Here is a 24,964-nt window from a genome sequence, read left to right as displayed (position 1 = left end):
GGATATTAACCTCTTATCAGAGAGTTGGTTTTCAAATATTTCCTCCTTTTCATTTTGTTGATTATTCCTTCTGCTGTGCAGAAGCTTTTTAGTTTGATGTAGTCTCATTTATTTATATTCATTTTTGTTGCTCATGCTTTTGGTATCATATCCAAAATGCTGTTGCCAAGACCAGTGTCAAAGAACTTTTTCCTTATGTTTTCTTCTAGGAGTTTTATGGTTTCAGGTCTTATGAGTCTTTAATCCATTTAATCCATTTAATTTTTGTGAGTGGTGTAAGATAGGAGTATAAATTTATTCTTCTGCATGTGATTATCCAGTTTTCCCAACAGTATTTATTGGGGAGAGTATTCTTTTACCATTGTGTAGTCTTGGCTCCCTTGTCAAATATTAGTTGACCATACATGCAAATGTTTATTTCTGGGCCCTCAATTCTGTTCCATTGGTCTATGTGTTGTTTTTATGCCAGTACCATACTGTTTTGATTACTACAGCTTTGAAGTATAGTTTGAAATCAGGAAGCGTGATGCCTCAAACTTTGTTCTTCTTTCTCAAGATCGCTTTGGCTAATTGGGGTCGATTCTATACACTAACAAGAAAAATTCTGAGAAAGTAATAAAACAGTCCTGTTTACATAGCATCAAAAATGGTAAAGTACTCAGAAATAAGTTTAACCAAGGAGGTGAAAAAACTATACACTGAAAATTATAAGACGTTGATGAAATAAATAGAAGATACAAATAAATGGAAAGATATCCTGTGTTAACAGATTAATGTTGTTAAAATGTCTTTACTACCCAAAGCCATATATAGATTCAGTGCATTCCCTATCAAAATCCTAATGATATTTTTCACAGAAATAGAAAAAAATAATGCTAAAATTTGTATGGAACTACCATAACATAAATGTTTTTGGTGATATGGTCATTAGCAGCTTAAAAGATATGGTGTCTTCTTTTTGTCTATATGATAATGTCAGAATTCCTTTGCATGCATCATTCTGGACCCTTTTTACCATTTGACCTAATCTCTAAGCAATCCCACTCCCATCCTCCTGGTTCATGCCTTTCGTATACTTATATTCTCCACACACACTGTGCACCTTTGTATCTTTATATTTCTTCTTGTGCTTTTTTGTAGCCTGACAGACTCCTAGTTGTCCGTCACGGCCAGATCAGATGTCCTGTCTTCTATAGCTGCCCCTGATAGCCCCCTAATAAAGTAGGATTAAGTTCTCCTTTATTTCGTTTCTCTAGTGCTTTACTCATTATTTTGTAATGTTTATCCTTTAAGAGTGAGTTTCTTATTAGTCCCTCTAACTAGGCTATGACGTCCTTGAGAGTGGGAACCTTGACTTTATTATTTTTATCTCCAGAGCATACATTTAGTCACACAGAGTAGGTACTCAGTGTTTGGTAAAAGTTTAGAAATTATTTTTTGATTGTTGTTGAGTAGGGCAAATAAAAGGAGCTGTTAGTAGGAGCAGCAGAGAAAGAGTAATGAGTGTGGAATTTGAGGTGGTTGAAGAATGAAGTGATTATAAACAGGAGGAGGGCAAGAAAGGTGGGCAAGTGTGGAAGGCAGGTAGAGGTGATGTAGACATGTAGGGCAGAAGGAGTGCTCTATAGGCAATCTTTTAGTGAATAGTGGAACCTCTTGCTATATATTATGTAAGGTGGGCAAGGAACAGTTTGAATCAGTGAAAAAGGAATGGTGGCTTTATTCATTTTTCTGTTTGTGTTTCTCCGAAGTTCAAGGTGGGTTTAGTACATCTTAATGTGAGATTATTAGATTCTTTATACCTCTTTGCAAAACAGAGCTAACAGATAACATAGGTTTTTTTCTGCCTTACTTATTTTTGTTTTTTTTTTCTTTCAAAGATTTAAGACCCTGCCTTTTAAATTTTTTTCTGTTCTTAAACTGTTTTGTTTTCTTTTTCTTTTTTTAGGAAGAAGAAATTACCTGATTCTTTTTCACTTCATGGATCAGTTATGCGACACTCACTTTTGAAGGGAATTTCTGCTCAGATAGTGTCTGCAGCTGTAAGTATTTTGTTCTCTTCCCTCAGCTTTATAACCTGCATAATGAAGTAGGAATGAGCATAAAACAAAGCACAACACTCCTTTTGGCCCGAGGCTTAAGAAAAACAGAATCTGGCTTCATAGGTTTTGTGTGATTATTTTTGACTCATAAGACATGCCTACATATCTTGACGTAGAAATTAGTGCAGCCATGAAATAAAGGTCTGCTCGGAGTCTCGGGTGTGCCTAAATGAAATATGGCAGCAGGCCTAAAAGAAACACTATCTGCTTTTTCTGTAAATTCCTTTTCAGTTCAGTTGCCATCTTGTGTATTTGGTTGAGGTAGAGCGCTTGTTTTTTCAGTCTTTTCATATGGAGAAATGATTGTTCAGAATCTTTTATAACCGAGTGATCTTTTTTAATAATTCACACAGTCTTTTCATGTACCTTATTTAATTTACTCTTATAACTTTGAAAGTAGGTAAAGCCATATCCTATTTTCAAATGAGACAGGCTTAGAGAGGCGATATTAACTTGTCTTACATCATTGGGTTAGGAGATAGCAGAGCAATTACTTGAAATTGGGGTTTCTGGCTCTAAGTCTAATGCTTCTTTCTTGTGAAATGGAGGTGGTATTGGTGAATGTGTCCAGTGTATAATGGCTGGAACAGAATCTGGGAGTTTTTTTTTTGAAAATTATTTTGAGCACTAGGATAATGTAAAGATATTTAATAGTTCATCAAGACAATAGACGTTGATTCTGGTATGTTTTGTAAAATTTTTCTTGACCTCAAAGCCTTTCGTTTTATGTAGTCTTTCAATTTTAGTTTTCTGAATTCAATATATAGATAATAGTTAATAATAATAACGGATCCATACCCCAAGAACTTTAATGTGTTATTATGTTCTTTTCATGAAATTTAATTAGTGTTTTGCATACTCAGTTTGGACAAAGTTTTGATTTTTGAGGAGGGTAAGAAATAGATACAGAAGAGGCATCAGTATACCATAACCACATTACAATTTTCAGGTTTATTAAAGAAAGCTCCTATTGCAGATAAAAAAAAAGAAAGAAAGAAAAGAAAAAGAAAGAAAAGGAGAGGAGAGTGTTTTCTGTGGGCAATTGGTATATCCTGACCCAGCTCATGTATCATGAAGTCAATTTAAATAGATGGTCAAGCAATGGAGGAAACCTGGGCAATTGTCCTTCCTCTTTAGGTGGGGAGTAACTCATATTTGCTAGAATGGGAACCACCTGTTGAGGATTACATTTCCATGACGTTTTCTGAATTTAATCCTTATGTAGGTGATGAAATTCATTCCTTTCAAAATCAAGATGAACCAGAACAGTCATTTGACCCACCTGTGCAGTTTAAAAAATATTTTGAATAATGGAGACTGAAATAAAACTTAGACACTGAACAATGATTAGATAAATCTGTTATTTAAAAGGATTTCTCTTCTCTCTTGAAGAGGAGGGAAAAATTCTAATAAATCCCAGAGTGTTTGCATTCTATTCTTATTTCACTGCTATGGTTGAGCTCTTCTGGTATGTTAAAATGAAAACTGCTTTTCCTGTGACAGTCTTCATACCCTGCCTTCCTAATTTTGGATTACCAGCTCAATTTAAGTTGTATGCTTTTCTGTGATGGTTGGTTTATTAACCTGTAAAAGCTAGTTGTATTTTTGGGTGTCCCTTCTGAATAGTTGTTCAATAATGCCTTCAGCCATGTGCGTAATGATGTTGTTAGGGCTCCCCGAGGCCTTGATCATCATGGCTTTGTCACGCATGCCCGGAGAACGCTTAGGAGAAATGAAACTTTTCTAGTTGTTAACCTCATTGTTTAATTTTGGAAGTTGCCTCAAAGTAATGACATGTGACTATGTTTAAAATTAATTCAAATTAATTTATAAAGTATATTTGTCATTTTTATGGTCACCTAAGATAAAAGAGATACCTTAGCACAGTGGTTTTTTCAAAATGTGTCTAGTGCGTAAGAATCTCCTGGGGTGCTCATTCAAATGTAGATTCCTGACACATCTCAGACTCACCAACTTGGAGTCTTTGGCAGTGTAGCATGGAGATCTGCATTTTTACAGGTATCCCAGGTGATTCTAATGCACTCTGGCTTTTGATAACCCCACCCCAAGATGTTGCAACACCAGTACTAAAATTCTCTAATCTCTAAAATGCTTCCCACATCTGTGGTTTTTTAGCTTTTAAAGTTAGCCGACTTCTGGTTTCATTATTGAGGTTCCATTTTGAATATTGAATATTGTTTCTGTTCTTCATCTGCTGTCTCATTCTTTTTCCCTGTCTGGGACACAAATCAATCATCAAATATTTATCACATATTTTTTAATTATTAAGCATTATGCTAGGTGAGCTTTATACACACATATCCACACAGGCCTGGGTATATCCTGCTGTTGAGGACACTGTACATAGCAGCCTTGGTGACTGTCCCTCATATCCCCATGCACTGGAGAAAGTTTTTTAAGTTAGTTTCTGGGAAGCTCTGTAAAGTTGGATAAAATAAATTCTGCCTTCTGAGAGATTATAACTGGCCACATTGATAGGGACAGACATGTAGAGGTGATATAAAGAGCCTAGCCCGGGACCTAGAAGCCCTGAGTATGAGACATAGTTCTACCACTTGGAATAATCTTGGGCAAAACTGTTAAACTCTTCCATTTTCTTAATCTGGAAAATCCTAATAATACCTATTTTATTTGTCTCTCCTGATTTGAGAATCATATTGTGTAATACATGTATATGAAAGCTCTTTGCTATTACAGTGCTAATCATTGTTAAGTCATTACTATTATTTAAAGCTATGGAAGCAGCATATAGATACTCTTACATTTATATGACACTTTACATTTAGTATGATCCTCAGGACAACTCAGTTGAGGTAGATGGGGTGGTATTTGCTATTTCCTTGAACAGATAAGACTAATATCCAGAAGGGTTAGGTGACTTTCCTAAGATCATACAGTTACGGGTAAGGAGCTGGGACTAATTTTTAATTTTTTTACGCTCGAGAACTGACTGAACAGACCCCGCTCAGGTTTTATTTAGGGGTTGTATAATCTGCTGCATAGGAATCTCCTACTTAAAGAATATCCATAGCATATGTTTACCTTTTCTAAAACCTACATGTATTCCTACTGTTTTGACACATAGTACTTATACTTTATTCACATTATTGAAAATGGAACCTCTTTCCTCTCTTTTTCTTTATATATTCATTTATAATCAGTACCTTTCCTGAAGCAACTCTTGCTCTTTATATTTTGTTGGTATATTACAACTTTTGTAGTTTCTTAGTTAGGACAAAAACAAAGGTTCTACCTCTTGTCCGAATTGATTTGGATGAAGATATCTGTAAAGAGAGGCCCTTATACCATTATCTGTTTTATAATGAGAATATCATTTCAAAAACTTTTTTTTTTTCTAAATTTTATTTAGGACAAAGTAGATGCTGGCTTGCCTACAGCAATTGTAAGTATCCTTTAAATAATCCTTTAAAGGTAATAAATTTTCTATTTGAGTTTTCTTAGATTTCTTCTTCTAATGTTTAAAGTTAATACATAAATTATTGTGACAATAACTTTATAAGTACTTTATTGACAGTAAATCAGGTTTAAAATTTATCTATGTTGAATGTTCTCTTTCTAGTGTATTGTTACTCTTCAGGCTTTTGTTTGAAAATCACATAATGGAATAATGATTAGCATTTTCCAGGTTTATTTGTATGTGGTTATACCCTGCCGAAGTAAATTTGCTCCTTCTGTGACTTGGCCTCATTTTGGTCATAGGAAGTGGAAAACAGTATTCGGTAGAATCACTTTGTGGTATATAGTACATTTAACAGCTCTGAACTCTGTTGCTGAGCCTGCCAAGTAAATCTGTGGAGTGATTATAGAGAACTGGGGCAGATTGAAAGCACACTAGTGCCCTCTTTTTCTGACTACTTCCAGCTGTCTCCTGTAGCTTTCTTATTAGCTGGTTAATTGGTGAGGAAGTCAGCTGAATTTTAAACATTTCTAGTGCCTTTTGGCTCCTGTGATTAAACTAAAAGAGATCTTTCTAATCCTTTCTCCACACCTCATAGGAAGTTCTTGGTTGGGTACCTAAAGTACTTCTTACTTTGTCTGGATCCCTGAATTAAAAAAAAACTGCTTTAGAGGAAGCTAAGTGTCATGTTTTTGCCTATAATGTTGAACATATGATATTTTGATACTGTTACCCTTAAAGTAAATTTAGAAGCATTTCCAGAAATAAAATGTCCTGAGTTTCATTTCCCGTTTTGCCTCCTAGATGAATTTGTCCTTATTTGTAATACTTGGTATGTCATCTGGTGCCTAGGGGAAGAAAGACCAGCAAATTCAATTCTGTTTATTTCAAGATCCTTGATATAATATCTTAAAATATAATCTCCCCTTTTGTTCTCAGGCAGTATCCAGTCTGATAGCAGTGGGTACATCTCATGGATTGGCTTTAATATTTGGTAAATTTTCTAAGTGTTTTCTTTATTTTAAATATTAAATATTCTTTTGGGTTTTATAAGGTCTTTTAATCATAGTTTATATAGTGAACTTTACTTGGAAAAGACAGGGAAACTTGAAAAGTAGCAGTCAGTATTTTTATAGTTAAAAATTACTTGACTCAGCTTCATTTTTTTTGCTTGTTGCAAGTTTATTTTCTTTATGCATTTATAAGCTGTCATATCTTTTGACTCTCTGTAGACCTAGACAAAAAGAATATGAAGTTGAAAGGAACCTTCAGTTGTCATGTTGTCTGCTTCCAGTTGGTGGTTGTGGTGGTGGGGGGTGATTTTTGATTCTGAATCATAACTGAGTAATAGGTATTCTAGAAGATCTTCAGAAAAGAGATTCCCAGGCGTTCTTAGTGATTTTCAGTAACTCTCACTGCCAATAAATTCTTTTTCATTTCCATTTAAATCCCATAATCATATTTTCTTGGTTGAGAAGAGAACTAGTTTTATTTGTATGATAGAGGTTGGTTTTAAGTATTTTCTCTTTTTTTTTAATCTGAGACAAAATAATCCTAGTTTCATTAATCTTTCTTTGGTTTTTAAATATAGTACCATGAGCAGAACATTTTGTTCTTTTTTCTTTTTTTAATTTAAAAACTATTAAATAATATTTTCCTGTCATTTTTAGTGGTCTCCTTTGGATCTTAAATTTTTTTCATCTCTCTTAAATGGAATTCCTGATGACACTGTATTTCATTTAGGAATCTACAGGATATTGTATAAGGATCACTTGGGAATACTTTATAGCAGAACCACAATTTGATCTCTGTGGGCTGTACATCTTTATTTACAATATTAGTTATTTTCCCTTGCTTTTGAACAATATGACTTCCTATTTATAAAATTTTCTATTATGCTAGAAGCCTTATTATGTGATTTTTCACACCTGTCTTTTCCAAGGGGATTTATTAAATGAAAGTTTTGTTTGGGGATGAGAAGAATAGAAACAAAAATATAGTTCTCTTGAGCAAACTATAGAATTGATTTTAATAATTTTTTCTCAGTTCATAATTGATATGATTTTCTATCGTGTTCATGATAGAAAATTTAGAAAACATTGATGAGCAAAAGGTTGAAGATATGAAATACCAAATTTTCCCATGCAGGAATAGTCCGTAACGTTTCTGTATAGCCTTCTGATCATTTTTTTGTCTGTGTGTGTGTATGTGTGTGTATACATACGCCAAAATGGGATCATGTAATTGGTAATCTGATTGTTCATTATAAGGAACATCTCTCCATGTAATTATATATTCGTCTGTAACATTTTTAATGGCTACATAGTATTCTTTTGAATGGATTCACCATAATTTACTAACCATTTACTATGATAAGACATTTAGGTTGTTTCTAAACAAACAGTATAGTGATGAACATCCTTGTTACTACATTTTTGTGCACATGATTACTTAGGACAAATTGCTAGAAGTGGAATTGCTGGGGTCAGGGTGTGAACATTTTAAACTTCTGATATGTATTGCCTAATTGTCTTCTAGAAAGTTTTACCAGCTGGCTCTTCTATCATGTGTAGGAATGCTTGTTTTCCTATGGGGGCATACTTAGTATTGGACTGATAGAATTTGAGGAAAGGATCTTAAAAGATCTTTTAGTTCGGTTCCCTTATTTTACATGTGAGGTGGTTGAGAACCAGAGAGGCTAAGTGACATGCACAGAGCCAAGGTTAGAATCAGGAATATGGACTCCTGGGTCAGTGATTTTCACCATTCTGAGCAATTCTCCTGTCTTGAGAGAAAAGGAGGCAAATTCCAAGATATATGAAGAATATGATATATTCCAAGATATAGGAACTAAGGTGAATGAGGATAGAATATAATGCATACGTTTATCTGTGAGCAGAATACATGCTGAGTTTTTGTTCCTACTTACCATTTTTCACTTTTCTTCAACTCTACTTTAACATTCCCTCCTTACCATGAGGTTATAAGAATATGTACCTACTTATAATCAAACTCATGTAGAACTCACTGCAACAAATTAAAATGAACATACTTAAAATAAAAACTAACAGAATAAGAGTATATTATCTTTTGCTTCTGTCTCCTTAATTTCCTTGGGCCAGCTTCCTAATTTGCTTTAGATCCCAGCAGCTTTCTTGTAGATATGATGAAATAGTAAACTTTCATTATAGTTTTATGGAAAAGAAAGTATGCCAAAGTGAACATTTTGAGAAAGAATCTTAATATTCTGGTTATATTGTGGGTTTAATCATGCAGTTAATAAATTTTACTCATTATTTTTGTAGGAATCAGATATTTGGACAGTGAATTTTAACAGATGAATTAAAATTTGCTTGAGAGCCAGGAACAAATGGCAGAGTAATAATACTACAAAGTGTCTAGGTTAGATATCTGAGTTAAATCTGATTTTTTTAAAACATCTTCATTGATCATTTGGAAAAAGTGTGGAAGGAAGAACTATTCTTGTTTAAGTACCTAGATTCTCTTTTGGAATAGAGGCCCAGGTCACTCAAATAGTAACCATTTGAAACTCCATAAAGGTTGATGTATGTTGCCTATTCTTTGGAACTATAGATATGTGGCATTTATTGTGTATCTTGGTTGTTACCTATATACAAGGTCCCCAAAAATTCACATCTTAAGATGTTTCTCTATTCCAAAGCCCTTAGTTTTCCATTTTTCAGGTTGTCAGCATAATGTTTTTTTTCTATCAAACTTAATGGACTTGGATTTACTTAATGTGTTGTAATTTGAATATTATGCCTTTCCTCTTTTCCCATATTGGTACCTGAATGTAGTCATAAATGCTGGAGACATTATTTAATCACATTTAGTATCATTCATACAAATAAAGTTGGTCACTTAAACTCTTGAAATTTTACCTGTCTTTTCTTTGAACTTTTGAACTGATTTTTTGCTTTTCTCTCTTTTAATCTTCTCTATGGATTCAAAGGAAAAGGTATAGTAATTTTGGTTTGCATGAGTGACTTTTTCTTTTGACCTTTTTAATATTGAAAGAGAATGCTATCAATTAGTGCTCTCTTACGAAATGCTTATCGAAGAAAACCAGCTAATTGAAAGATTGGTTAGAGCAAGGAATGGTTAAAAATTATAAATTTATGCATACCTTTACTGTTGTAACTGAAAATATGTAAATATTCTTTATTCCCTCAATCTTTTGATATAGTCCAAAGCCTTCGCTTTGAGTTTGTATCTGCCAGTTTGAGGTCTGCGGCATCTTTTTTAGTGTTAATTGCATCAATAATGGGTCATGTAAAATTTGCACTTTTAATTTTTAAAAAAAGAGGTAAAAGCTTAGGCAACTGTGAATTAATCAAGGAGTGCAAAATACTAGATTGTCTCAAAACTTTTCTTCAATCTTCCACACCTATCATGTCCATATCTTATTTCGTGATGGTTTTTTTTAAAGCAATTTAACAAGTTTTTCTAAAGCATTCATTTAGTTTTCATAGAAACAACAGCCCTTTCTTCTCCACTCTTTTGTTAATTAAGTTTTTAAAGTACAGCAGTGTTCAGTGGCATGAACAGGTTTGGGAACCAACACAAATGACTCTTCATAAGTGTCAGCATTCTAGAAAATAGCCAATTAGCCTTGGGGATTCAGTGTGTCCTGGGCTTTAATCAGTAAGCTTTATAGAGAGGTTGAGAACTTTAATTCTGTGTGTTGGTTAGATGGGGGTCAGGTAAAGGTGTTTCTACTGTTTTATGATCATTAATGATAATGTTTCTTAATATCTCTTTGCTTCTCTTTTGGTCTTGGAGAATATTTTAATATGCTCAAAGGGAAAGAAAAGAGTAATATTAAAGAATGGTGAACACTGGCAATAAAAATAGAGCTCTAAACACACTTAAATTTGATTTTTTTCTAGGATCTAGGTATTTCCTACATTGATGGTCTTTTAGGAACTAGTTAAATTAGGGATGAAGAAATAGAAGGTTAGGTTAATTTTAGTATACGGAGAAAAGAAATTCTTGAAGTGTAGTCAAATTAAAATTTTATAGCTGTTATAGACTATGCATTCATTATTTGTGACTTTTCTTTGCTATTCAGCACATTACTCGTAAGCCCAGAATATGCTGGAGTGCTACCTTAAGCCAAGAATACTAATAAAAGAAATAGGTATAATTTATTGCAGTATCAGATAGATGTGCTTTTTGTGGTATCTGGACTTCAAGTTCTCTTAATTGATAAGCTATTTATTTGTTAATAATTTCTTACATTCTTACCATTTTGTAGTTTTCAAATTTTTGTGGGCATTTTCTTATTTAAGCTATATGCCAATTCTGTGAAGTTTATAGGAAAAATGGTAGTCTCATTTCTTATTTCCTGCTCAGAGACATTTGCTTCATAAGGACCCACTCTAATTTTTTTTTAAACTAAGTCGACAATGCCAACCAAATGTGATGTGTGTGACTTTATAAATGAAATTGGATGTACTGCCGTACTACTAATTTAATCTCTTTTCTCCAACAATAAAGAAAGGTACTTCAGAGAGTAGAGGGAGAATAGAATTTTTCCTTTTAAATTAATGAGATCAAGAGCCCCCTCTGGAGGAGGAGAATGTAGAGTGCTCTGATTTTCACCTTTCTTGTTTCTGTCCATGTCCTTTTGGTTTTTTTCCATATAACTACAGAATTTAAATGTTTGGAAGAGGTTTTATTTTTATTTTTGTCAAGTACCTTTCTCTGGAATTGTCCAGAATTATCTAGACTACAGAATGTTTGGTTACTCTAGCAAAGAAACCTCTCCAACCAAACTCTGCTTGCTTTTTCCTACAGAAATCTATCTTTCCTGAATTTAGTCTAAATTGTGTAATAGCAAGTTTGTTAATATGGTACCATAAAAATAAATGTATAAAGACAGCAATAAGAATTGATAAATATCTTTCGGAGTTTAAATAGATTATATTTTATACAGTATGTATCACCTCATAGCTATGCTACCTTATAAAGGGATATTATAAAAACAATGAATACATTGTAAAAATCAAGAAAGAAGTTAAGAGTATTTTCATTAACACTGTCCTGTGGCATGTAAATTTAATACAGCTTTCAGAAATGACTAAAGTTGATAATTTGGTTCCTTGTCTTAGCTAGTTTTTAGTATATAGGACCCATAGTCAGAAAAGCAGAGTCGTGTTTGGGTTTTTATTTGAGAAGTTAGATACGTCTTTTTCCTTCCCTCTTTTCTTCTCTATTTCTTCTTTCTTTTTTAAAATCCTTAATTAATTAGTTAGTTAATTAATTAATTAGGTGAGGCAACCTTTGGTTGACCTCACAGATTGCAGTCGTCAGTTTTCAGTCCCTTATTTTTTTATTTTTTATGCCTGCAGCACCTGGTCTTCCTAGGTGGTCTCCCATCCAAGTACTAACTAGGCCGACCCTGCTTAGCTTCCGAGATCAGATAGGATTGGGCTTGTTCAGGGTGGTATGGCCGTAGACTTCTTTCTTAGTGGTACCCTTATTCTCTATTTTTATCATAATCCTTAATTCTTCTATTCTTACTTTTCCTGAGTTATGAGAATACTTAGCCTGATTTAAAGTATGAAGTTTGTTAAATCAGAAAGCAGTAGTGATTGTCTCTAAGTATTGGTGAATCAGAACTGTATAAAGTTTGGATCTCAAAACAGGAATTACAAAGGATCACAGCTGGATGCTATTCAGACACCATTCTGAGCCTGGTATAGAATTTCTGCCTTTGTCCTCTTACTTTTAGTCTAGCCATTGCCTACAGGCATGCCCCAAAGTAGTGGTATGTGTAGAACACTGTTGCTCAACCATTGTATCTTGACAGTTTGCAAAACAAGGTATATGGATAATCCGCTAACTGCATAAGGCATCCCTGACAAAATAAGGATCATGGGAAACATCATTTTTTGCAGGCAGTTTCAGTGAAGCAAAATAAAATGTGATGTCTTATTTAGAGTCGGGAATATAGAATAAAGGAAATTTTAATGATTTGAATTAAACTGGGAGAGGGAGGAAAATATGTAAATGAGGAAAGGGTAAGGAAAAAATCTAATAATGCTAGATATGAATAAAGATAATGACTTTTAAATACATTAGACTTCGTTTATTTATGAATTTTATTCCTTTTTGGATGTTTATTTTGATAGACTAAAATCTGAAATGATTTCAGTAAATTCTGAATTTTCTATGTGCCAGATACCATACAGCCATCAATTGTGTCAAAATTCCTTGGGGAGTTGAAGATTACTATTTGAACCAGCTTATGAACACAAAAATATTCTTTTGGTGTTCACTTTGGATGGGCAAAAGGACTTAGATATATTATTCCCTAGACCTGAGAGTAAATGTTTTTGGGCTTGTTCTGATAACCAGATTCATAGAAAATCTTATAGAAGGAAGATTTGCAGATGTGGGAGCTCTTCAGATGATTGTCAGATACCTCTGAGTGCAGGGTATTATGGGAGTTTAATTCACTCATGACCTCCAGCCTTAGAGATGTCTTAGTTGAATAGTAAAATAGTATGACATTCTTACCTCCAAAAAGTAACAATTCAATAATGTTTAAAAAAAAAATTCAACTGAGTAAATTTTAAAGATCTTATTGTCTTTATTCAATGATTCATGAACCAGGCAGCATCCCATCTAGCAGACAGAAAGGAGCTCCAAGAAGCTATACAAAATGAAAGACTTTCACAGGCAGAAAGGAATAGGACAAGGAAGTTAACAAAAGCAAAAAAAAAAAAAAAGCAAATTGGTTGTGGCATGGTGACCTTCCTTTAGGGAATGACAGGGGTCTGTCAGGCAGATGACCTAACTACTACTGACTAGGCAATTCCCAATTGATTGGTTTAAGATCCTGTTCCTGGGAGAGGCCGAAACTGTAATTATGTTAAGTGTTAAGTCTCAGTATGGTGACAAGGGGTTTAGCAAAAGTGACTCCATTTGGGGCCTATTGTCTTGTTTTTAACAGTAGTATAAGGGAGGCACAAACAATTGCTGAGCAAATTGAGAGAAATCCAGACTGTGCAATTATGGCAAATTTATTTATTTTTCTCCCTAAACAGTTAAAGTTTGTAGGCATGCCTTCTTACATTTAAATTTTTTACTTCATTGTTTTCAAGTGGATACAATAATGAATGCTATACAAAATAAGCATGCCTAGGAGAAGCCCTAGAGGAATTTCTTTTAATTATTAGATAATAAAGTTTAAATATATTTGAGTGCCTCATGGAGAAATCAGAGGTGATTAAGACAAGGTCCTTGCCCTTAAATAACCTAATCTAGTAGAGATTTGAATTATTTGCTTTTAGCATATTAGATGTTGATGCTTGAAATAATTTTCTTAGTTTAAATATTTGCTCTGTAATTTTGTTTGTACTGTTAATTTGTCTAGTAAATCTTTTCTTTATGGATAATATAAATGTAAACTTCAGCCAAATTCTTAATTAATAAATTTTGATTTTTGAAGTTTTAAAGCTACTTTAAAAGATGGTATTCCCTGTAACTTTGCATCCTGAAAATAGCAAAGAATACAATTCTAAAATGAGAGAGATGAAAGATAGTTTGTTTAAGGAGATACAGATTTCTTATGGATTTTTTATTTATTAGCAAGTTTTGTGTTATGCATCCTCAAAGATAGTTTTTTCCTGTATTCTTAGTGTCTAATTCAGTGCCCAGCCTCTAGTAGGTGCTTAATGCATATATTTTAAAATAAGTGTAACTTGTATTAACCAATGTTACCCCAATAAACTTAATTTAAAAAAATTTAAAATAAAAAAATAAAATAGTGTAACTTCATCATTTGATTCTTTTGATTCTTGTTTCCTTCCAAGTTTTTGATAACAAGCTTATACTAAACATATATTTATTCACGCCTTCCATTATTTTCACTTGATTTTATAAATTGCTTTTTTAGATCAGAATCAAGCTTTGCGACTCTGTCTGGGTAGCACTAGTGTTGGAGGTCAGTATGGAGCCATCTCTGCCCTCAGTATTAACAATGACTGCTCAAGACTTCTCTGTGGCTTTGCTAAAGGACAGGTAAATATGAATCTTATTTTATCCATAAGACAATGTTAAAATCAATTAAAAGAAAAACTAATATCTCTAGATCACTACCTTGAAGACCAAAATATGTGTTATAAAGCGACATGTCTGTAGAGCTAACTTGAGATTGCTCAGTCTGACTTTTGCTCAAAATTTTTGATAATTGTTATTGACTGAGTCAGAGTATGTGATTTTTTTTTTTTTAAAAACTGAGGTATAATTCTCATATAACATGTTAGTTTCAGGTATACAGCATGTTTCAGGTATACAATATTTGTATATACTATGAAATAACACCGTAATAAGTCTATTTACCATCCATCACCATACAAAGTTACTGTTTTTGTTCTTGTGATGAAAACCTAAGATTTACTCTCAGCAACTTCTAAATATACAATACAATATTATTGACTGTAGTCACTATGCTGTGCATTATATCCCCATTACTTATTTTATATCTAGAAATTTGTACCTCTTAACCTCCTTCATCCATTTCACCCAAGTCCCCCTCCCCTTGGCCACCACCAATCTGTTCTCTGTGTTTGTGAGTTTTGTCTGTTCATTTGTTTTGTTTTTTAGGTTACACATACAAGTGAAATCATATGGTATTTGTCTTTATCTGACTTGTTTCACTTAATACAGTACCCTTTAGGTCCATTCATGTTGCTAATGGCAAGATTTCCTTCTTCTTTTAAGGCTGAGTCGTGTGTGTGTGTGTCTCTCTCTCACATCTTTATTCATCCATTGATGGACACTTATGTTGTTTCCATATTTTAGCTATTGTAAATAATACTACAATAAACATGGGGGCGCAGATATCTTTTTGAGTTAGGTTTTCATTTTGGGGGGTTAAATTCCCACAAGTGGAATTGCTGGATCATATGATGATTCTATTTTTAATTTTTTGAGGAACCTCTATACTGTTCATATTTTTACCATAGCAGCTGCACCAATTTATATTCCCACCAACAGTGCACAAGGATTCTATTTCTCCACATTCGCCAGCACTTGTTATTTCTTGTCTTTTGATCATAGCCATTCTAATATGTGTGAGGTGATATCTTATTGTGGTTTTGATTTGCATTTCCCTGATGATTAGTGATGTTGAGCATCTTTTCTTGTACCTGTTGGCCATCTGTATGTCTTTGGAAAAATGGCTATTCAGATCCCTTGCTTTTTTAAAATCTATTTTTTTTTCTCTTGAGTTGTTTGAGTTCTATATATATTTTGTATATTAACCCCTTATGAGTTACATGATTTGCACATATTTTCTTCCATTCAATATGTTGCCTTTTCATTTTGTTGATGGCTTCCTCAGTGTGCAGAAGTTTTTTAGTTTGACATCCTACTTGTTTATCTTTGCTTTTGGAGTCAGATCCACATATTTATTGCCAAGACAGATGTCATCTGTGTTTTCTTCTAGGAGTCTTATGATTTCAGACTTAAATTCAGATCTAATCCATTTTGAGTTAATTTCTTTTGTATAGTGTAAGATAGTGATCTAGTTTTTTGTTTTTTGCCCATGACTGTTCAGTTTTCCCAACACTGTTTATTGAAGAGACTATTCTTTCCCCATTGTGCATTCTTGCTTCCTTTGTTGCAAATTAATATGTGTGGGTTTATTTCTGGGGTCTCTATTCTGTTCCATTGATTTATGCATCTGTTTTTATGCAAATACATATAGTTTTGGTTACTATAACTTTGTGATGTAGTTTGAAATCAAGGAGTATGAAGTCTCCAGCTTCGTTCTTCTTTCTCAAGATTGCTTTGACTATTCAGGTCTTTTATGGTTCCATACAAATTTCACCTCCTTGGTTAAATTTAATCCTAGGTATTTTATTATTTTTGATGTAATTGTAAGTGGGATTGTTTCCTTAATTTGTCTTTCTTATAGTTTGTTGTTAGTGTATTTCTCCTTCGATTTCTTCATTGACCAATTGGTTATTCAGTAGCATACTGTTTAATCTCCACATATTTGTGATTTTTTTCAGTTTTTTGATTTCTGGTTTTATACCATTGTGGTCAGAATAGATGCTTGATATGATTTTAGTCGTCTTATATTTATTGAGACTTGTTTTGTGGCCTAACGTATAATTTATCCTGGAGAATGTTCTCTACACTTAAGAAGAATGTGTATTCTGCTGCTTTTGGATGGAATGTTCTCTATATATCTCTTAAGTACATTTGATCTAAGTGTCATTTAAAGCCCACGTTTTCTTATTGATTTTCTGTCTCATGATCTATCTATTGATATAAGTTGGGTATTGTATTAAAGTCTCCTATGATTATTGTAGTGTTGTCAGTTTTTCCTTTTAGGTCTGTTAATTTTTACTTTATATGTTTTGGTGCTTCTCTGTTGGGTTCATAAATATTTATTATTGTTTATCTTCTTGTTGGATTGACCCCTTTATCACTGTGTAACACCCATCTTTGTCTTCTATTGCAGACTTTGTTTTAAGATATTTTGCCTGATAGAAGTAGAGCTATCCCACCTTTCTTTGGTTTTCATTTGCATGAAACATCTTTTTCTATCCTTTCATTTTCATTCTGTGTATGTCCTTTACAGTTGAACTCATCTAGCCACTTCTATGTCTTTTGTTTGGAAAATTTAGTCCACTTACATTTAAAGTAATTATTGGTAGCTGTGTACTTATTGTCATTTTGTTGATTGCTTTCTGGCTGTTTTGTTGTTCCTTTCTGTTCCTTTCTGTTCCTTTTCTCTTGTTCTATTTCCGTGTGATTCAATGACTTTATTGTTACGCTTAGATGCATTTCTCATTATCTTTAGTGTATCTACTATAGCTTTTTGCTTTGTGGTTACCATAATGTTCACATATAATAACCTATATGTATAACCAGTTTATTTTAAGTTTATAGCAAGTTTTTAACGCATTCTAAAACTCTACATTTTTACTTCCCCTCCCCCATGTTTTATGTTTTTGATGTCACATTTTACATATTTTTGTTTTGTGTATCCTTTTAACTATTTATTGTAGTTATAATTAGTTTTACTGCTTTTGTGTTTTAACCTTCATACTAGCTTTATAAGTGGTTAATCCAGTATCTTTTATATATTTACCTTTACCAGTGAGATTTTTACTTTCATATATTTTCTTGTTACTAAATTGTGTTCTTTCTTTTCGGCGTAAAGAAGTTCTTTTAAAAATTTTTTAAGGCTTTCTTAGTGGTGATGATCTCCTTTAGCTTTTGCTTGTATGAAAATTTAATCTCTCCTTCAATTCCGAATAACCTTGCCGGAAGAGTATTCTTGGTTGGAAGTTTTTTCCTTTCAGCACTTTGAATGTATCATGCCATTGCCTTCTGATCTGCAAAGTATCTGCTGAAAAATGTGCTCATAGTCTTATGGGGGTTCCCTTGTTCATAACAAGTAGTTCTTCTCTTGTTGCTTCTAACATTCTCTCTTTTGACATTTTAATTATCATGTGTGTTGGTGTGGATCTCTTTGTTCATCTTTTTTGGAACTCTCTAAGATTCTCGGATCTGGATATATGTTTCCTTCTCTACTTTAGGAAAGTTTGCAGCCATTGTGTCTTCAAAAAGTTTTCTGCCCTTTTCTCTTTCTCTTCTTCTGGGACACCCATAATATGAATGTTATTTCACTTGATATGCCCCCGAGGTTCCTTAAGCTACCTTCACTTAAAAATTTTTTTATTTTTGCTGCTCTGTTTTGGTGAGTTAGTTCCATCCACTGCCCTGTCTTTCAGATCACTGATTCTTTCTCTTACTTTATCTGCTGTTGAACCCCTCTAGTGTATTTTTCAGTCTAGCTTTTGTATTCTTTAGCTCCATGACTTCTCTTTGATACTTCCTTATAGTTTATATATCTTTGTTGAAGTTCTTACTGTGTTCGTCCATTCTTCTCCCAAGTTCAGGGAGCATCTTTATTACCATTGCTTTGAACTTCTATCAGATAAATTATTTATTTCTATTTCATTAAGGTATTTTTTTCCTGAAGTTTTATCTTGTTCTTTTGTTTGGAACATACTCCTTTGTTTCATTTTGCTTCACTATCAATGTTTGTTTCTCTGTATTAGGGGAAGCAATCTTGGAGGAGTGGCTTTGTATGGGAGATGAATCTTATTGTACAACCTTGCCTAAACTTTTGGTTGTCTCTTAAACATTTGTGATTGTCTTAGCAGCCTGATTTATTCTTGATAGGGGCCAGTTTTTGAAGGTTTGCCAAGACCTGTCAGTGTTACAAAGGGAGGGATCTCATCAGCATCAGTTTCAGGCTGATTGGAAACCAGATCCTCCAGCAGCAGCTTTAAAGTATGCAAATATATACAGTCTTTTGAGACCTCAATTGTAAGCCATGCTGGCCTTCAGACCAGATGATCTGGAGGTGTCCCCTGGGCAACAGTTGCAAATATTGCAATTTCAGACAAGTGTATAAGCTCCTTTCTGGCTGGTACCAGAGAGTTGTAGTGATGTTAAAAGAGAGTGCAGAGATAGCATCCCTTTGCCTATGTTTGTTCCCTAAGAGCTCCTCCATGGCCTCTGGAAGTGTAGCAAAGCTGAAACTTGCTTCTGTATGGACTGCACACTCCTGCTGGCTTTGACAAGGCAGAGGGACAGTACAGGGCTGGAGTACACCTGCCAGCTTTGGTGAGGCCACTAGAGAGTGCTGGGCTGGGGTACGCTTGCCCATTTTAGTGGGGTTGTGGAAGAGTATAAGGGTGGTGTGTGCCCTCCAGCTTTAGTGGGGTGGTGGAAGTGTGATGTGACTGTGCATGCATGCTGGCACAAACAGTCTGGAAGAGAGTGCAAAAATGGCACCTGTCAGCACCAGTGCTAGCAAAGTAGAAGGGGAGCACAAAAATGATGCCTAGCAGTGCCTCTGGTTCCCAGAAAGAGTCCCATCAGGCCCCTGTCCTTCTAGCAGACACTTTAAGATTAGCAAATGAATCCCCTTCACATATAGTCTAGGCACTTTTTAAACTTCTGCTTTTGTACTGGGTGCCTGGGAGAGTGAACTTACATGCAAGCCCTTTAAAGGCACAGTTTCAGTTCCCTAGAGCCCTTTGGGTCTCCTGGACATAAACCTCTTTGGTTTTCAAAGCCAGGTGTTTTGGGGCTCATCTCTCCAGTGCAGGTTCCAAGGGTAGGGGTGCCTGATGTGGGGCATAGATTCCTCACTCCTCAGGGAGAAACTCTGTATTTGTGAGATCTCTCCTTGTAGGTTGCCATGCGGGGGTGGGGTTTTTGGTGAAAGTGCATCTCTGCTTCTCCTAACTCTTGATTTAGCCCTTTTATTCTTTGTTGTGGAGGAGTTGTTCAGCTAGTTTTCAGGTCTTTTTCAGAGGGAATTATTCCATATGTAGCTGTAGATGAGGTGTGCCCATGGGAGGAGGTAAGTTTAGTATCTTCCTATGCTGTTATCTTGAACCTCAAACCTTCTGAGTCTATGATTTTTAATAAATCATGTAGCTGTATAAATTTAATAAACAAACTAGGGTGTTAATACAAAATTTACTTCCTTATAGTAGTATAGATAATTGTTGCTGCTTTTTAAATACACTATATTCTGTTTCGTGTATTCTTATTACTGTGTTCCTGGATAACTATTTTGGTATTTTTTCTTTCCACTTCTGAAACTGTCAATAAGTTATGGTTTTTCTCATCTTTTGAATTATACATCACTAGTTAGTTTAGTAGTAAGCCTTTCCAACAATTTTTATCAGTGCTGAAGAAATGGACTCATTAAAGAAATTTATTTTACCTATCATTATAAAAACAACATTTAAAATCTAAGGGGAAAAGTAGATTGGGCAGGAGAGGGGTAGATGAAGATGGAATGAAGGCCCTGTGCTTTAGTGGACCCGCAGACTAACTTTATAGTTGTTTTTTGCCTGCAATGTTTATAGACCAGGAATAGATTATTTCAGTCAGAAGGCAGGATACTTAAGTCCAAAAAAGAGTAATAAATTTGTTTTCTAAAGCATTTAATTATCTTATAGATCACTATGTGGGATTTGGCCAGTGGAAAACTTCTAAGATCAATAACAGATGCTCATCCTCCAGGAACAGCAATATTGCATATTAAGGTAATATCTTTGTTTTCTTTTTTTACTAATTTTTTGTTATTGTGCCTTTCTATCTGTTTTTAAGTAAATTTCTTTACAAACGGAATCCTTGAAAATGAACTGTCTTTAATTTGACGAGCCTAACAGGATGTTTTCCCAAGTGGTGTTTTCCCGTTTCCCAGAGATGGGCTAGCGTGGTACCATTCAGTTGCAAGTTGTATTGAAGTCTGATAGGCACAGCAGCAAAAATAGTAACTGACATGATCCTAGATGAGAGGCTGGCAGCAAAGATGGCGGGCATACCCAGATGAAAACTCATATGAAGATTTTAAAAGTTTTGGTGTTTTTGTTTTTGTTTTACCTTTTGTTTAGTCTACCAAGATTTTATTGCTGAGGTGGTATGCTTGGTCATACTTTGTCGGGAATTACCTGAGGTTCAAGGCACCAATTATGAAAGAACCAAGGTTTGCATTATGTTTAGAAATGAATCTGTTGGTTTATTTTCTTTCAGGCTTCCAAAGGAAAAACATTAAGATTTACGTTTTGGCTTTCTCCTTACAGGCCTGAAAAAAATAAACCAAGTTAGATAACAGATTTTATTTATAAATACAATGTGAACCTTGGTTTTTGTATGCTGTCAAGCCCATGTTTAGAAGCATAAAACGTAAAGGACTATAACTAGGGAAGTCTAAAATTAGATTTTCTAGATTTTAATCATGAACACATTTGGTTGCTTAGCTGTGCAGACCTCTCTTACCCATACATATGCTTTTTAAAGTTTGCAAGCATCTGGAGTTTGTGTCTGTATCTCGTTTAGTTACATGAAAGTCTTTTGTGAAAAAGCAGCATTGAAGCATTTAGCAACAATGAAAACAGCCTAGACAAGTAAAAGAGAGAATTTCTTCTCTTTCTGAATATCATAGCAGTTTATCTTGACCTCTTTTCATATGGCATGTGCCAACTTCTAGTATGTTGTTCATGTTTATGTTTTATCTCCATAAATAGATTAAGATCTTTGAAACCAGAATCTCTTTCTCACTTATTTTTGTGTGTTATGCATAATAGGTGCTCAATAAATGTTTGGCTGAAGGAATAAGTAGTTGCTGGTGTTTATAAAGACCAGTCTATTTGCAGAAAGAAGCATAATCTTTGGGAAACAATAGGGAATAGAAGTGATTAAAGGCAGAAAGGAAAGAGAAGAATGCAGTTGAGGTTAAAATCCTGCTGGCCATCATGTTGCTTGGGAATGGTGATAAAGGAGGTGTGTGCAGACACCAACATTGGAGAAAGGGGTAGCAAAAGTTATATGTGACTGAATACTTCTGAAGTCTTGGATTGACAATAGCCCCTTAAAATTCAATACTCTTACTCATGCTCCAAACTTAACCCTACGTCCCATCAATAACAGTTTGGGCTTGCACTCTTCATATTTAAATGTACATGTGCACATATATGTATGTATTTAAAAATTATGTAAATGTACTACTGTACTAATATTTAAGTACATTGTAAAACACATAAACAAGAAATAGAAAATAAATAAAAATACAAGTCTTGTTATTTTTTTACAGTACAGGGTATATGCCTCCCACTTTGGCAACTACTTGGCTAGGCTTTAAGACCAAAGGTGTGAAACTGGTTAACTGTGCCTGTGCATGGGGTCAAGGAAGAGAATTTTACAGTAGCCTCCTGTACTTCAGCTATCCCCGACTAAGCATGAAGGCATGCCATTTAGGATGGTTCACCAACCATTGGAGTTAGGGAGACTAGTCACTGTAAATGGTACAAGTTAAGTTATTCAGTTTTTTAGCTTACTTACATCACATTTACCATAGCTCATAAGCCCCTTTGGACAGCCTGTCATTGCGAACGTTATTGTTTTGAGTTTTCTAGGGTACATAATAACACCTGAAGTATACTTGGTCAAAGAAGATCAAGGAGACAGCACATTTTAGGAAGAGTTACATAAAAGTTCAGCTATTTTAAATGTGGTGGATTAACTCTTCAGTTATTAGGAAAACATTCAGACAAGTTTATTCCCCAAAGATACCAAATATCTTTTATTGTGTTTTTATTCTTAAACTAGGCAACTGTAAATATACCCAAAGTATCTTATTTAGTTTAATAGCAAGTTAGAAAAAGTTAATGTAAAAACCCATGTAGAGAACTTTTAGGGCTTTTATGAAACATAGTTTGTATCTTTCTTTTATTCTGATGAAAGATAGTTTTGCTTTCTTAAAGCTGCAGTTTTTTTAAAGGTAATTGAGCCATTTTCATTCAGAATATGGTTGTGTGTGTTTAGAGTAATAAGCTAAATCTAAATAAGGCAATTTCAGATGCTATTAAATGTGTTTGATTTAGATTTTTTAAATTTTATAATTTTTTCCCTTCAACACCTGCCTGGTTGTTTAAAAATCTATAAGAAAGTAAACTCTTTCTCTGTTTAGTTTACAGATGATCCAACTCTTGCAATTTGCAACGACAGTGGAGGCTCTGTTTTTGAATTGACGTTTAAGTAAGAGACTAATGGACATTTGTTGAGAAATGAAAAGAATAGCTCTGGTTAATGACTTGAAGTTGAACATGAAGAGGTCTGGAAAACTCATGTGATTGAAAATAGGTTATGGCTCTATATTATAATTACCTGAGGAGGTTTATAGAACATACAAAGTTCCAGGTCTGGCCCCCCAAATTCTGTCATAGTAGATCTGAGTTGGGATTCTAAACTCTTACTTCCCCAGGGGATCCACATGCCCCGCGAAGCTTGGGAACCATTATTCTGCAGTATTTCACTAATTTAGGTTTAGGCCCCAGGTCCAGTTGATTATAAAACCGAAATGGCCAGGTGTAGAGAGGTTTTTATTGCCTTGGAATTTCCTATTTACTCTTTAAATAAGAGCAAAGACTGTCTAGATACATGGAAGAACACTTATAAAGCTGAGTTTTAAAAAAAAAAGTAAAACAAAATCAATGTGTATTATATTTCCATAAGTTCTTTAAAGTAAGGACTATGTTCCTGGTGTTTTTTTTTTTTAATACCTTCTAACAATGCTGAGCCCAAAGTAATTGCTTAAAAAATACTATTTATCCAGCTAATGTTTATTGAGCATCTTCTATGTGTAGGCATTGTTCTAGGTACCAAAGTTGCAGCTGTGAACAGGACAAGGTTGCTGCTCTAATAGAACTTATATTCTAGTTGGGATGGAGGTAGGGAGACAGACAATAAACCAACACACAAATGAAATGATTTCCATAGTTATGAATGCTGTGAAGAAAATAAGACAGGTCAGAGTGCTGGAGTGTGCTTGAGAGTAATTTAGGGAGGCCTCTCTCAGAAGGTGACATTTGAGTAAAGACCTGAATGATAATGTGGTCAAACAAATGTAGAGATCTAGAAGCAGTGTTCTAAGAAGAGGGACATTCAAGCACAGAGGCTTTGAGGTGGACACAAACTTGGCCTGTGGAGCAACGGACAGAAGGCAGGTGTGGCCGGAACAACAGTAGTGGGAGAGGGGTGAAGGCTGGAGCCAGATCATAAAGCGCCTTTTAAAACATGGAAAAAGTTCGGATTTTATTTTATGTAGAGGGGCAAGCCATTGGACTGTTTTTAGAAGAATAATAAATCTGACCTATACATTAAAAAGATCATTCTGATGTCATGTGGAGTTTGGATTGTTGGGGGCAAGAGTAGGAGTTAGTAGGCTATTGTAATAGTCCAAGCTAGAGATAATAGTGCCTTGGGTTCTTGCTAAATTGATTCTGAATGTTTTGATTACATTTTCAGGAGAGTGATGGGAGTGAGAACGTGTGAATCTAGATGCCTATTCAGTGGTTCCAAGGGTGAAGTGTGCTGTATTGAGCCTCTCCATTCCAAGCCCGACTTGAAAGATCATCCCATCACACAGTTTTCCTTATTGGCCATGGCATCCCTAACCAAGGTAAGTGTATTTAGAGGATGAAATTCATAACTTGTAAAGGCTTTGGATACCAAAAAAATGGAAAATTACGGGATAAATATTAAAAATATGTTTTTCTCCTGAAGATACTGGTCATTGGATTGAAACCATCCTTGAAAGTATGGATGACTTTTCCTTATGGACGGGTGAGTAAGCCTTTTCATCTTATTGGCAAAAAGACTACGTCAGGAGATTGGGGAAAATGACTTATAAGTGGCGAATTCTTTGAGATTGTCAGAAAACTAGGTAGCTTGGAAGTCAGTGCTCCAAAGATCATTGTCTGGACTTACCTTGATGTCACCAAAGCAGCATAAGCTGGTGACTAGAGAGAGCAGTGTTCTGGGGATCGTGAGATATGTACTTTCC

General features: G+C 34.4%; 1 protein-coding gene and 1 pseudogene across 1 annotated transcript in view; one reads left to right on the top strand and one right to left on the bottom strand.

Annotated features, from left to right (window-relative positions):
* VPS8 (VPS8, CORVET complex subunit) overlaps positions 1-24,964 on the top strand; it is a 255,708-nt gene that overhangs the window by 22,326 nt on the left and 208,418 nt on the right. The window contains exons 5-12 of the mRNA XM_011383477.2: positions 1,949-2,042; positions 5,494-5,526; positions 6,481-6,535; positions 14,468-14,592; positions 20,577-20,663; positions 23,090-23,157; positions 24,427-24,580; positions 24,685-24,744. Coding sequence (XP_011381779.1) covers positions 1,949-2,042; positions 5,494-5,526; positions 6,481-6,535; positions 14,468-14,592; positions 20,577-20,663; positions 23,090-23,157; positions 24,427-24,580; positions 24,685-24,744 — 676 coding nt within the window. The remainder of the gene's footprint in view (positions 1-1,948; positions 2,043-5,493; positions 5,527-6,480; positions 6,536-14,467; positions 14,593-20,576; positions 20,664-23,089; positions 23,158-24,426; positions 24,581-24,684; positions 24,745-24,964) is intronic.
* Positions 11,907-12,024, bottom strand: LOC111734540 (annotated as a pseudogene).

This window comes from Pteropus vampyrus, unplaced genomic scaffold, assembly GCF_000151845.1.
Source record: "Pteropus vampyrus isolate Shadow unplaced genomic scaffold, Pvam_2.0 Scaffold14, whole genome shotgun sequence".
In the NCBI taxonomy this organism is placed as follows: domain Eukaryota; kingdom Metazoa; phylum Chordata; class Mammalia; order Chiroptera; family Pteropodidae; genus Pteropus; species Pteropus vampyrus.
This window is presented reverse-complemented; position numbering and strand designations above follow the sequence as displayed.